Raw genomic sequence first — 14399 nt, 5'->3', positions numbered from 1 at the left:
ACATGTGATCTCAAACTTGCAAGTTAGTCTGATTACCTTAAAAATACCTAAATGTACCTTGATTAAATTTTTTCACAAAAACATTATTTTTGTGTAGTGTTGTCTGGCAAGTCTCAGTAGAAACCTGCCTTTGTAGTGTCTAGATCAGAGTTAATGTTCATGAATCTTTTGAGTAGGTCTGAATTTTGAATGTTTTGGGTAGTAGTTTTACAGCTGTCGGTGATTCTCTACTACTTGTACTAGGGACTCTGCTATTAGAGTGAATTTTCAGGATATAGGGAGCAAGTGCTTTGACTCAATCCACAATAATCTTTGTTACTAATATTTCTGTATTTGTTTTTTCTTTTCCTGATAAAGGTCTGGTTTATTTTGCAGCAAATCAACCTAATCTGTTTCTGTTCAAAGCTTTTGGTAAAACTGTAATGTGTTCTGCTTGTAGGTGCTAAAAGTCGATGGTGCTTATGTTGCTGTGAAATTTCCAGGCACCTCCAGTAATGCGAACTGTCAGAGCAGTTCTAATTCAGATCCTGATCCTTCTTCTCTTCTCCAAGACTGCAGGCTGCTCAGAATAGATGAGCTGCAGGTATGGCTTTGTGAAACACAGAAAAAATGGTTTGGGTATTTTGAAATGTCAGCACCATGAGTTTAATTACATCTTAAAAATTCATGTGTGTTTTCAGGTTGTAAAAACTGGTGGAACTCCAAAAGTTCCTGACTGTTTTCAAAGGACACCTAAAAAGCTGTGTATTCCTGAAAAAACAGAGATCCTAGCAGTAAATGTAGATTCAAAAGGTAAGTAGGACTTACGCTGTAAGGAGCCTTTATTACCTGTTTCTCTTCCTAGTGAAAACAGCTACTGTCAAACTTATATAAGCTGTTGTTTCCATTGATACTGGTAGTTCCTTAAGAGTGCTTTAGTTAGGAGTTCTTTTACTGGATGCCATCAGTAAAAGATATTAACATTTTTCTTCGTGTATCTTTGAAGGAGTGCATGCTGTTCTGAAAACTGGGAACTGGGTTCGATACTGCATATTTGACCTTGCCACAGGAAAGGCTGAACAGGAAAATAATTTCCCTACTAGCAGCATTGCATTCCTGGGTCAGAATGAGAGAAGTGTTGCTATTTTTACAGCTGGACAGGTTTGTGGTTTTGTATCTCGATCATTTAACCTCACTGTACTTCCATCATCTTTGAATGGGATGGTACAGCCTTTTGTAAGGCTTTTCCAAAGAATGGCAAAGAAATAGTTCTTCAGATGGATTATGAAAGACTTGCTGCTACCATGAATACTTTGAAGGTGTGAGGGGAATAGCTGTCTAACTCACTGAAGCACTTTTAATAATCTCGCTCAAATCCTACCTTGAATACAAAGTAAAAAAGGGGGAAAAACTTGACAGTAGTTCCTGTGTTAGTGTAAACTTATTGTCTAGTTATATTTTGGAATTGGGTCAAATGAAAATCCGCTTTTCAGAATAAATAGAAATGTTAATAAAAAAATATAATTCTGTATTTGATACTAAAAATGATATATCAAGGTTTTGTGCAACTCTTTCTACTATCCAATGTTAAGTACCTTATTTTATCTGATTATGTAACTTGATTACACTGTGCAGACCTTCATGAGGAAGGCTGAGAAAAAATACCAGAATCATTTTAGTAACTTCAGCAAATGTGATATATTTTGCTTAGAATAGTCAAAGGAAAGATTTTTGGCAAAAGGACTGAAATTGAATGTTTCATTTTAATATATTCAACTTTTTCTGAAGCATTTAAGTAAACTAAAAGTATAGCTAATATGTGTTTCATTGATAGTGTTTCATAATGAATATAAAGTATAAGGAAATACTTTCAATAGTATTTAGTACATTAAGCACATTTCAGGCATTTGAGAAAGGGAATGTGCTATCTTATTCTGCCGCTTGTCATGATAGGAGACAATGATCTAAATGAGAATTTGGGGTTAACTGTTGTCATTATTGGCAGTCAAGCAGAACTGGACCGTTTGGGAAGGATAATATTTATAATTTGTGGAGACTTAATGATAAAACTTTTTTTCCAAATGTAGGAATCTCCTATTATTCTTAGAGATGGAAATGGTACAATCTATCCAATGGCAAAAGATTGTATGGGTGGGATACGAGACCCTGACTGGCTTGATCTTCCTCCTATTAGTAGTCTTGGAATGGGTGTTCATTCCTTAACAAATCTTCCTGCTAACTCGACCATCAAAAAGAAAGCTGCTATTATCATTATGGCTGTTGAGGTAAAGTATTTTCTTTACTACAGAACTATGTACTTTTTTTCCTCTTGCGTTTATAAAGTTATGTGTAAAGCAGCTTTGTGTTTAGATACCAATTTGTAATTTCACTATTTCAGAGAAACTAATTTCAACAGAAGATTCTCTTAGAAACCTGAAAGTACAAATATATTTCTGTAGTAAAGTGAAAGATCCATTTTGGGGGTGCATGGCTTGTCTATCAGGCTTTTCACTAGTAATATTTTTTTAGGCGTTACTTTTAAAACTGTTATCTTTTTATGTTTACTACCAGTGTACAATTTTGTTTGTTTTATGAATGCATATTTTTTTTTCTGATGGATTCAACAACTTGTTTTCTTGTGAATCTTATATTTGGACCATACATTGGGAAATTAAGTCAAGCAAAGATATTCAATCTTCCTCCCCCCTTGAATCACCTGTGGAATTCTGTACTCACCTGTGGTACTGTATGGATAGTTCTGCTATGAATTTATTTAAATTCATACTTGTATAAAACCATGAGTGATTTGGTCCAGTTAGATCTGCTGTGTGCTGTGCTGCCACCAGGAGGTACTATGTACCTGTTAGACTGAGATTGATTTCACAGTGGAGCTTTCCATCACTGTAGAAAAGCTTGTTGTGTTTGGGATGAGCCTCCCAGACCTTCAGCAACTTTCATTCGCTCACTTTTCAGCATGTATATCACTTGTTTAAAACAAATATGTAGGAGCTAGTTAATGTAGACCTCTCAGTTTTTTTCAGTTGTACTACTTTTCCTGTTACGTGTAGTGTAACCATGAAATAGAAGTTATCTATATTAAGAACTGAGCTCTGAAGCGAAAGGCATACTTTTGCGAGCCTGATAGCTTCTGCTTCTTAAGACTCTTCATTCCTTTAACTTGTCTGTGCCTGAATACCTGCTGTTTTCTGGTTTTATCAGTGCTACAGTCGAGATGATGCGTATTCTCAGCAGTTCCTGTACTGACTTCTAGCCGATGCCCTAGATTTAGACCTTACTATTAATTCCAAAACCAGCAAACTAGATGTACTTAGGAAACTTGTGTGTCTGCCTTTTGTATTTTAAATTGTTAAAAATACTTTATTCTTCCGAGTACAGAAACAAACTTTAATGCAGCACATTCTCCGATGTGACTATGAGGCTTGCAGACAATACCTGATGAATCTTGAACAAGCAGTTGTCTTGGATCAGAATCCACAAATGCTGCAGACATTCCTTGGCCATAGATGTGATGGAAACCGCAATATTCTGCATGCTTGTGTGTCTGTGTGCTTTCCAACCAGCAACAAAGAAACTAAAGAGGAAGAGGGTGAGCTCAACAATATCATGAAAATATTTTGAAAGTAAACTTTTTATACATTTTCAAGAACATCCGAAATAAAGGCTGTATTCTTCCTATACAGGTGTCTTAAAATTTAGGACCTAAAATGTGTCCTAGCCTTTCAAAGGTGCTGAGACAACATTGTTATTACTCTCGTAAGGATTTGTAAGAATTGACAAGTTCAGAATACTAAGCTGTTTTTATCGATTCTAAAAGACAAACTTTTCACAGTCATATGTTGATTGTAGATGAAAACAAGTGTTTTTCCACCTTTCTATCACTAGTATCCCCGTTCTTTCACTAACAAGCTTTTAAGAGAAATAGTATTTAATATTTTTCAAGTTTTATAGTATATGTTAACGCCTTCAGTAAGAAATGCTACTTGCAGTTGGCATGTATTAAGAGATGTGAAGGAATGGCCTTCTGTTAATGCCACTTACTGACACAGTTTAAAAATGTCTATTAAATACTGATATGTAAGAAATATGCTAACAGAACAAGGTTGCTAAGTCAAGCACTCAAAAGTTAGGAGATGCCAGAATGAAGTTTACCCCTGTGCTATGCATGGGTGTGCATTGTGAAATGGTCTTTAATTACACCGTCATACTATTTTTTCCACAGGACTACCTCATTCAGTGCACAAGATGGACGGTGCTCACCGAATGGGTAGCTATTCAATATTTCTTTTTATCCTCATCATTCAGTGTGTGGCCCCATTCCTTATTTATTGCACACCATACAAACCCTGCACTGAATAATGAATGAACTTCCTTGTGGGATTTTTGTATGGTGCTGTCATTGAACTTTAGTCATTTATAGACTTTAATTGTTCCTCATAACCCTGTTTATAAAATGGGGGTAATGCTGCAGCTTTCTCATCTCTTGCTTGAAGTTTTATTATAGCTTGAAATTTTTATGTATTCAAAGCTATTAACTAATTTTGAAGGTTCTGTTTGAGAAGCCTAGGGCCTGATCTAATTTTTTTGAGTAGGTGTTACTTCAAAACACTTGATTCTACAGCTGGATTACTGGTAGTTTTAGTTGTTCTGTGAATGTTAATTATTTCTGTGAGTTGGGCACTTTTCAGGTGTCCAGAAATGAGTAAAATGTATCATGATCATCTGCTGTAAAAACTTGTTTAACAAAGTTCTGTGTGCTGTTAGATGTGACAGAAATAGGTGCCAGTTCTCCAAAGTGATGTTTAGTGGCATTAAACAGAAGACAGTGCTTCCCCCTCTACTCGCCAAGCTGTTGCTGCCTTACTACACGCCTTTCAAATGTTGCAGCAAACAAGGCATAAACAGCTTGCTCATTGTACAACCCTTCATCTTTAGTGTGTCGTCCATCCTGTGCACTGATTGAGGCAGGGGTCTTGTTGTGGGGGCAAACCAACCCTCGTCCTCCCCCCCAAAAAACCCAACCTAAACCAACCAAACAAAACCTGAGAAAGATTATTTTACTATATAAGCATGCAAGGAAGCAGAAATAAGGATGCATGGGCAAACTTAATCTGACTTTTCCTAATCTGAGTGCTTGTCTTTGCAACCTTGACATTTTTTCAGTAACTTCATTTGGATGTAATTTAACTTTCTGAAAAATGAAAAATGTGAACCTGACAGACTTCTAACACCCCTCTGCCTCTCTCTTCCCCTCACAAAAGTTGTTTTAAAGGGGGATTCATATCTTTAGAGTCAAGTCACATCCACCTTCCACTGTAACTGTTAGCAATGGATATTAGGACAAGCTTATTATCTGTGCATCATCTGGAGGACAGTGGTGATTAATGTTACTGTCTGTAAGTTGTACAGCCATCTGTTAAACTGTAAAAGAAGTTTGATTTATGAGTTAAGACTTCAATTGCAGACTCTGGATATGATGTTTCTTAACAATTACAGAACATATAGCACCTTCCCAGCTAGTACCTGCCTGAGATTCTTCACTCTTCTTCATACAGATTCCTCCTTAAGAGCCAGAAAGGGAATATTATGGGCAGGGATAAGCTTTTTCATTCTCGGATCCTGTGCCTAGTTTTGCCATATCTCCTACAGTGCTGGATAAAAGAATTGCAGGAAAAGTGGCCCCAGACCTGCAAAGCTCCTCTGTTTCTCTCTGATTTAGTATCTCCTCAATCTTGCCAGTAGAGAGGATCTTGGAAAAAAACAGCTTCAAAAGAAAGGTCCAAAGCATGTGAAATCATTAAAGAGTTATGATACTAAATTTCAGATAATTTTACTGAACACATACAAACTGAGGGCTTTTTCTAGAGAACTGGGACAAGTTTCATTAGACGACAGAACATCAAATCACCCTTAAAGCAAGGGCATTTACAACAGATGGGTCTGCAAAAATGAATAGTAACTTCATGGGCAGAACTATGAAAATTCAGCTGCAATTTACTGTGGGACCAAGAGCAGGTGAAATCTCTTTGTTGCAGAGAGCAGATGCATTGCTTTGTATTGCTTGAGGGATCACTCTCAAGAGCTGTGACCCCCTGTGTGAGGGCTCCAGAAGTACTGTGTGATCACATAAGTGGCTGCTTCAAGTTGTACTGTAACTGTGCAACTAGGCCATTTTACTATGTTCTGTATAGCACTTGGCACAAGTTAGTCATGATGTCATGGCGTTTAGGGGTTTAGATGTTGGAAGACATGCTCGTTTCTTCTAATGTATACTGATTGTGCTGCCTTAATATATTCGTAACACAGTTTTCCTGAGCATGCTCAGGAGTAGAGTATCTTACAAGCTCATGACTTTACATTGTTGTCCATAGCTGCTCACTGTGAAGTGTGGGGAGGGTATTTTTTTGGTTGACAATACTTTTGAAGCCTTGACTCAGGAAGTGTCTGGAATCAGCTACGTGAGAGGTCTTTGTCTCTTGCTGATGCTGAAAACTGAAAGCTTGTTCTGGAATTTTAATACCTTGAATTTCCTTCCTTGATGGCCCTTTAGAAACCAAACCAGAATCATGGTTAAGCTTGTCCAAAATAAAAATTTGTGTATGAGCCTACTCTGTCCATCTAAAAAAATAGATTAATAAAAATAATGCAGGGAAGATTTTATGATTAGTGATGTTTCATACTTTATAGTCCTTCCTTGTAACTTTCCCAAGTGAAATGTTGGCACTAACACTTTTCCTAATCTTTCAGAAGCAGAGCGCTCTGAAAGGAACACGTTTGCGGAAAGGCTGTCGGCTGTGGAAGCTATTGCAAATGCCATCTCCGTGGTGTCAAGCAATGGGCCAGGAAATCGGGCAGGATCATCAAGCAGCAGAAGGTAAACTGACTAATGCTTTGCTCTTGTTTTCTGTATGCTACTTTCTATATTAATTACCAATCTCATTGATTCTTTCCTTAGTCTAGTTCAACAACGGGCTCTATTGCTAGTTTCAAGTCAGATTTCACTTCTTCACTACCAAACTAAAGTTCTAGTGGGCTTTTTAAAGCCATTTCTGGTGTGAAAACTGGTGGTGGGATATTTCTAAACTAATTCTTGAGTTGGGGCAGTGTCTCCTCAGTTGTGAAGTGGAAATGCTCCTCCATGTGGGGAAAGGGAATTTGAGGATAAGCTCTGGTGTCTAGTGCTCTTTACCAAGGGAACTAAATTTTATTGTGTAAGTACTATAACAGTGTCCAGGCTTTTGCTTTTAAGAGAATTTCTGAGAGGTGGTCTCTTACAAAGGTACGGAAAGGTCTCATACACAGGTATGAGATCAACGTAACACGAATGGGGAGGAGCTTAAGTTAATTCTTTCTACCCTAAGTAATTATTGTTGTAGTGGGAGTCCTTTGTATCTAGGTGGCTCTAAAGGATAGGTTTCTGACCATGACAGAATCTTAATTTCTGATGGCGTTTATGTTCATGTTCTTCTTTCCATGATGGTAACTGAGTGGTGCTCTCTGTGAGGGAATTTGATGGTTATCTGTACTGAGTTCTAGTTAGTTCAGAGAACTCTGCATGAGGGCGTAGTACAATTTTTTCACTTAGCTCTGTAGTCAAAACAATTGTTATGAAATGATGTCGTTATCCTTCTCAAGCTACAGTTCTCATCCCCATGATCTTTTTGATATGGGAGATAAGGGTGAGGATTGAAACTTCACTCTCAGGTTCTGCAGGAGACATTGCTCTCAAGAGGAAGTGCATTAAGAAAGTAACAAAACCCAGAACTGTCCTTATATTTGTACATCTTTGTATCATACTGGGTTCTTTGGCTTCTACCTCGCTCCTACTACCTTTCCCTCTAGGAAGCTGATACAGCATTTCTTGAAATTGTTTACTGACTGTCCTTATAAAGTAGTGATTCACATTAAATAACTTTAAACAAGTAACTCCTTTCAGAAGTTTGGTTTGTTTGTTTTGTTTTTTTTTTCCAAGACCCATTTTAATTGTTTCATTAACCTCTTCTTGCAGTGAGATTTAAAAACACACAGCAGCAACAAGAGCCAATCCTTGCACAAATTTAACACCCTAGCAATGAGTTTGGGGTAAAAAGAATGTCAAATGGAAGTAATAATGCCCCTCAGCTACTGTTCTTTATTATTCTTTATGCTGAAGAAAAATGGAGATAAGAAGAGTTTGGTTTCCTTTTTCAGTTTGAAATTCTGTGTTAAAATGTTCTAATTAAAAATACAATCTCATTTTCATTTATGCCTTGGTTCTGTATTTAGTTTGAGATTAAGGGAAATGATGAGAAGATCCTTGAGAGCTGCTGGATTGGGCAGACATGAAGCTGGTGCTTCATCAAGTGATCACCAGGACCCAGTTTCTCCACCAATAGCTCCTCCCAGCTGGGTTCCAGATCCTCCTGCAATGGATCCAGGTAAGTCTGCTCATGTATCACATTAAGACTGCAGAATGAAAGATTTAGTAAAGGCAACGATGGCTTTTAAGTTGACTCACTTAGATTTCAGCGTGAAAGCGAAATACCTTATGTTGTTGAAGTAGCAAGAGGTCATTGAGGTAGTGTTGAGAGTTTACTGAAGACTTAACAGCTGTTTTTAAATCCAGTATGTCTTTCTAATGCTGGTGTCAAACTTGTGCAAAGTGTGTTTTGTAACACTGAGTTACATTACTAATCTAGGAATGTGGCCATCCGTAGGAAGTGCCAATTAAATACAGAAAACCTGCAGTGTGCTAGACATTGCAGAAAGAGCATGTTGTTAGGGATGTTTTTATGTATTGATATACATCCTGCTGTTCTGTTTACTGAAAGATGGTGACATTGATTTTATCCTGGCCCCCGCTGTGGGATCTCTTACCACAGCAGCGACTGGCACCGGCCAAGGACCTAGCACCTCCACGATACCAGGTGAGGACATACTGCTTCTCTGACTATGCTTTGGAAGGAAAATGATCTCAAAAGCTGGTTTTGCCTGCACAGACTTCCTGCATATGAAAATGCCTCTTATCAGAACAAGATTGGATTGAAGCAGAATTTCACAAGTGTGCAGAAAGTAAATGATACACCATGCTGTGTTTTATGTAAAATTTATTTTTACCTTGGGAATGGCAAATATGTAAAAATATGGTAATCAGTATGGAATTGGGATTACTGTCTGTATTTCAGAATGTAATTTGGAACTGCAATTTGCATTGCTTCAGTGAAATGTTGCTGAAACTGGAAAGCCATTGACTAGTCAAGCTACTGATTAATTACCCCAGTGAAACATTGAATTGTTTGCTTTTAATATGTAGTCATTTTTTGAGGAAAAACTGTTTCTCTGCAATTTTTCTTTTTTCTCATTATAGGTCCTTCTACCGAACCATCTGTAGTGGAATCAAAGGATCGGAAGGCAAATGCTCATTTCATACTGAAATTACTATGTGATAGTGTTGTTTTACAACCTTATCTTCGAGAATTGCTGTCAGCTAAGTAAGAATTTTCATATGAATTCTCACTATCCTTTGTAATGTTATACCACCTGAAATTTATTTTACGTAGAAGCCTTTTGAAAAAGGTTATTTAAAGATACATTAGTTAAATTGGAGAATGTTTGACTATTGGCTGTATTTGTGTCCTACCATCCCTTAACAATAGGTCTATTTCACAGAAATAAAACATATGAAAGAGTGCTTATTCACTCTGTGGTTTTTCTGTTTGCACAAGATTAGCAGTGCTAAGTTTTCATGTTATTATTCCTACCTCTTGTTAGAACAAAAAAATTTAGTGTGTTTTAACTTCCCTGCTGTTTTTATCCCTAGGGATGCAAGAGGCATGACACCATTTATGTCGGCAGTTAGTGGCCGGGCATATCCTGCTGCAATTACAATTCTAGAAACTGCACAGAAAATTGCTAAAGGTACACCAGTTTCAGTAATTATTAGCCTGTGGTTTCCTTCTAAAGTTCGACATTTGTGCAGATTCATTATTAACAGTAGTTTTTTGAGTGCAAAATTACATGTGCTTGAGCAAGGGGTGATGGCAGTAAACACCTCTTTCCAAGACACTATATTGCTGCATGTTTTGGAAATCTAACTCTTATGGAGTATCTTCCTCTTTTGCAGTATGTATATTACAATAGATTCATACGAATATTACTGCTTTTGTGCTCTTCCTAGTGTTTTCAGCATTTCATTGATTTACAAACATCAGTGGATTATGGTACTGCTTTTCAGTAGCTCAAAGGTATCACCTGGAACTTTTCTTTGAATTGGAAAAAATATATGATAAAGCACTATGCCAAGTTAGATTCTGTTCTTGATAAGACTTCTGTACAAACATGTTTTGTGACTCTCTTTCAATGATGGTATCTAATTGTTTAAGAGAAATATGTGAAGTCGAACTTAAGGAGAAACTTAAGCAGATCAGAACTGTGGTGTGACAAGGCCTATAGGACTGTGGGTATTCCTTATAAGAATATTGCCCGTAAATTACATTTTTAATCCTTCAAAATGGTAGTCTATTGAATTGGTTAGAATGTCAGTGAATTTAAAAGTGGGCAAGAGTTGGTGGTTGTATTTTTCAGTCAGGAATTTGAAGCAGCATCAAGAAATACCTGTAGCATGACAAGCAGAAAGCTTTCTCAGACAACTGTGACAGAGATGTTACTCAAAATTCTAATTCTGTAGGGGATTTTGTAATGGCAAATGTCTGTACAGTATGGGTTCTGTTGGTGGGGTGTTGTTATTTTGGGGGTGATTTTTAACACTGGCATTCTGTTGTTCTTTTAGCTGAAGCAACTTCCAGTGAAAAAGAAGATGATGTGTTTATGGGAATGGTTTGTCCTTCTGGTACAAATCCAGATGACTCTCCTTTGTACGTTTTGTGTTGTAATGACACATGCAGTTTTACGTGGACTGGTGCAGAACATATTAACCAAGTAAGGCGTTTCGTTGGGTTGGTTTGTTTTTTTTTTTCCCCTTAAGTAAATAGAAATGTGTTTCAACCATGTATTGTGTTAGTCTACTAATCTAATTTTCACATTACTAAAGTTGCATTGGTTTAGTCTGGTATAATTATTGCCTCCTCTAATTGCTTTGTATGCACAAAGCTGGATGCCTTGGTCAGAGTATGGCTCTTTATAGGTGTGGCTTTTCCCACTTTGGTGAAAGTTTTTAAGGAAACAGCTTTTTGAAAACACTGAATATTCAAACTAACAACAAAGTTTGACTTTCTGGAATTAATTCTAAGCGAAGGCATCAGTTTGAACAAGTGTTTTTTTCGTTGTAACTTGGAATGCTGTGGGATTGCAAGTGCTGCAGGGAAAAAACTAAGGCTTTTGGTATTTTTTTATTTCATTTTTTTTTAGGATATATTTGAATGCAGAACATGTGGCCTATTAGAATCACTTTGTTGCTGCACAGAATGTGCAAGGGTCTGTCACAAAGGACATGACTGCAAGTAAGTATTGTATTCTGTTTCTTATAATTAAATCAATGTTTTATCTGTTTACTGATAGTGATTTTTTTCTTCCCTTGGTTGAAGTGTTCAGATACTTGAGAACAGAAGATTAATAAAATATTTAAAATACCTTCCTTCTGCTCTGCAAGATTTGTTTTGTGGGTTAAATTGGAAAGAGTAATCTGAAGCTGTCTTCTACTTTTCACTTTGTAGAATTTAGAGTAAATGGGTAGTTCTAATTCTCAAGGTGCTTTATATTCTGAGAATAGTATATCTAAATAATATCATGTTTTAATTTTGGGTGTCTGCAGGAGATTTCTTGAAGGCAGTGAATCCTGATAGATTGTTTTTGTAAACTTTTAGAAAGAAGTGTAGCATATTGATCTCCAAGATCAACTGTAATAAAGGGAAAAGTGAGTAGGCAGTCAAATGAACAGTCAAGAAATCTTCAATCAACCTGGCCAAAGCTTTGAAGCTGCAGAGGTTCTGTGGCACTGTTAGAGGGTGTAAATGTTACAGCATTAATATCCTCGCTATAATAAGCTAACAGATACAGTTATAACAATGTTGTTACAATTCTCAGTGTTGTAACAATTACTGAGATTTTACTGCATGTCATGAAGATTGGCAACTTTCTTGGCTGGAAGGCTATTTTGGAGAAGAATAAACGGGCTTGGATGTGTTTCAGTAAGGCGCTATGAAAAGCTCTGTAGTGAAACTGCCCTCTTAAAATGAGTGTAGGAAACAAGAATAGCAAATATCAAGTGTTTCCACATACAAACTCTGCATTTCTCTTTTCAGCTAGGTTTTGGCATCTTGCTGCTACAATAAACAAGAAACTCTTAGCAGGAATCTTAATGTGTACACTAACACCATCAGCCTGTGTAGAAAATATTTGGTACGTTACTGAACAGTGTTGCAGCTCACCTTTTCTATTTCTTGTAGACTCAAACGAACATCTCCAACAGCCTACTGTGATTGCTGGGAAAAGTGCAAGTGTAAAACACTAATTGCTGGACAAAAGTCTGCTCGCCTTGATCTCCTTTACCGCCTGCTTACCACCACAAATCTTGTTACCATGCCAAATAGCAGGCAAGTTTATATTCGCAATGACCAGGGCAGAATAATTTTTATCATTTTTAAATATGTGGCATATCATATCTCCACTAATCAATTTTTCATTACAGGGGAGAACATCTGCTGCTGTTTTTAGTACAGACAGTTGCCAGGCAAACTGTGGAACACTGCCAGTACAGACCACCTAGAATTAGGGAAGATCGTAATCGTAAAACTGCAAATCCTGAAGGTAAGAGCTGTTTCAGTGTAATAAATGGCAAATCCCATGTTTCAGCACCTCTTTCTTATGTTGCTTTTTTGTCTCCCTAGATTCTGATATGCCTGATCATGATTTAGAACCTCCTCGCTTTGCCCAGCTTGCTTTGGAACGTGTTTTGCAGGACTGGAATGCACTGAAGTCCATGATCATGTTTGGCTCCCAGGAAAACAAAGACCCGTGTGTATTTAGACATAATTGTCAATGTAAAGTTTGATCTGGTATTTGAGACCTGCTGACTTATATAAAATTCATTTCCTTTCTTTTTGTTCTTTCCAAGTCTTAGTGCAAGCAGTAGGATAGGTCATCTTCTGCCTGAAGAACAAGTTTACCTTAATCAGCAAAGTGGAACTATTCGCTTGGACTGTTTTACACACTGCCTCATTGTCAAATGCACAGCAGACATTTTGGTAAGCACTCTCAGCCATGTTTCACATAGATTTTCTGAATAATATGGAACTATCTCTGGTGATACCCTTGGAGATTCATTTGAAAATAACTTCAAGTTAGTTATATTTTTGTGAATTTGTAGTGCTACAACTGTGGTCTCCCTTTAAATCTTAATGAGTCTTGTTTTATGCTTCTAAATTGCACACCATTATTGGGTTGTAATGACCTGTTTCTACAGCTCTTAGATACTTTGCTGGGTACTCTGGTAAAGGAATTACAAAACAAGTACACGCCAGGACGCAGAGAAGAAGCTATTGCTGTTACAATGAGATTCCTGCGTTCTGTGGCAAGAGTGTTTGTCATTCTTAGTGTGGAAATGGCTTCCTCCAAAAAGAAAAAGTAAGTGAAGTGGTGGGGTGCCTGTGGGTGTTGGTTGTGGTGGGTTTATTTTTTTATTGATATTTTTTAAACATACATTCTTCTATTAAGTGAGTTGATACAAATCAACAGTAGGCAAAAACATCTTAATTTGTGGTCTGTATGCAGCCTTATGTGGAAAGGTGCAAACCTCAAGATTGCATGATAGCTAATGATATGTCATGTAGCTTATTAATACAACACTTGTTAAATGTGCATGTTCATACTGAACCTTTCTGTTTAAAACGTTAGGATTTTTGGAAGTATGGTTTTCTAACTTAGAACCACAATCTGAGGTTGTTTGTCAGTGATAGGTTTAGGTATCTAGCCTTAGTCTCGAATTATAGAATGATAAATGTTTTCAGCTGACTTGAATAGCTGCGCATAGTTGTTGTACACACAAATGTGTGCATCTGTTAAAAATAATTGTCTTGACTTTTTGGAGGAAAAAAAATAAAATTGATACCATGCTAATTTTTTTTTGCGGAGGGGGAGATGAAAAGTTATTTGACCTTTATTTTTCTGTATTTTTTTCCCTAGCAATTTTATTCCACAGCCAATTGGAAAATGTAAGCGTGTATTCCAGGCATTATTGCCCTATGCTGTCGAAGAACTGTGCAATGTAGCAGAATCTCTAATTATTCCAGTTAGGATGGGAATTGCACGTCCTACAGCACCCTTTACGCTTGCTAGCACTAGTATAGATGCCATGCAGGGAAGTGAAGAACTGTTTTCTGTGGAGCCTCTGCCACCCAGACCATCATCTGACCAGTCCAGCAGGTAAAATTCACTAAAGCTTGCTATTTGTTCTTTTTAAAGACTTG

At 37.1% G+C, this 14399-nt stretch overlaps 1 protein-coding gene across 1 annotated transcript in view; it reads left to right on the top strand.

The window, feature by feature from the left end:
- Window positions 1-14399, top strand: part of UBR5 (ubiquitin protein ligase E3 component n-recognin 5) — a 66949-nt gene that overhangs the window by 32119 nt on the left and 20431 nt on the right. The window contains exons 16-34 of the mRNA XM_010018617.1: window positions 440-583; window positions 681-792; window positions 986-1140; window positions 2067-2264; window positions 3376-3586; window positions 4220-4264; window positions 6745-6871; window positions 8263-8414; window positions 8808-8903; window positions 9344-9467; window positions 9797-9894; window positions 10766-10914; window positions 11344-11435; window positions 12381-12527; window positions 12623-12741; window positions 12822-12948; window positions 13049-13178; window positions 13397-13557; window positions 14116-14355. Coding sequence (XP_010016919.1) covers window positions 440-583; window positions 681-792; window positions 986-1140; window positions 2067-2264; window positions 3376-3586; window positions 4220-4264; window positions 6745-6871; window positions 8263-8414; window positions 8808-8903; window positions 9344-9467; window positions 9797-9894; window positions 10766-10914; window positions 11344-11435; window positions 12381-12527; window positions 12623-12741; window positions 12822-12948; window positions 13049-13178; window positions 13397-13557; window positions 14116-14355 — 2627 coding nt within the window. The remainder of the gene's footprint in view (window positions 1-439; window positions 584-680; window positions 793-985; window positions 1141-2066; window positions 2265-3375; window positions 3587-4219; window positions 4265-6744; window positions 6872-8262; window positions 8415-8807; window positions 8904-9343; window positions 9468-9796; window positions 9895-10765; window positions 10915-11343; window positions 11436-12380; window positions 12528-12622; window positions 12742-12821; window positions 12949-13048; window positions 13179-13396; window positions 13558-14115; window positions 14356-14399) is intronic.

The sequence above is a fragment of the Nestor notabilis genome, unplaced genomic scaffold (genome assembly GCF_000696875.1).
Source record: "Nestor notabilis isolate BGI_N333 unplaced genomic scaffold, ASM69687v1 scaffold12677, whole genome shotgun sequence".
NCBI classification, from domain to species: domain Eukaryota; kingdom Metazoa; phylum Chordata; class Aves; order Psittaciformes; family Psittacidae; genus Nestor; species Nestor notabilis.
Note: the sequence above shows the minus strand (reverse complement) of the source record. Positions and strands in the feature narration are given on the sequence as shown.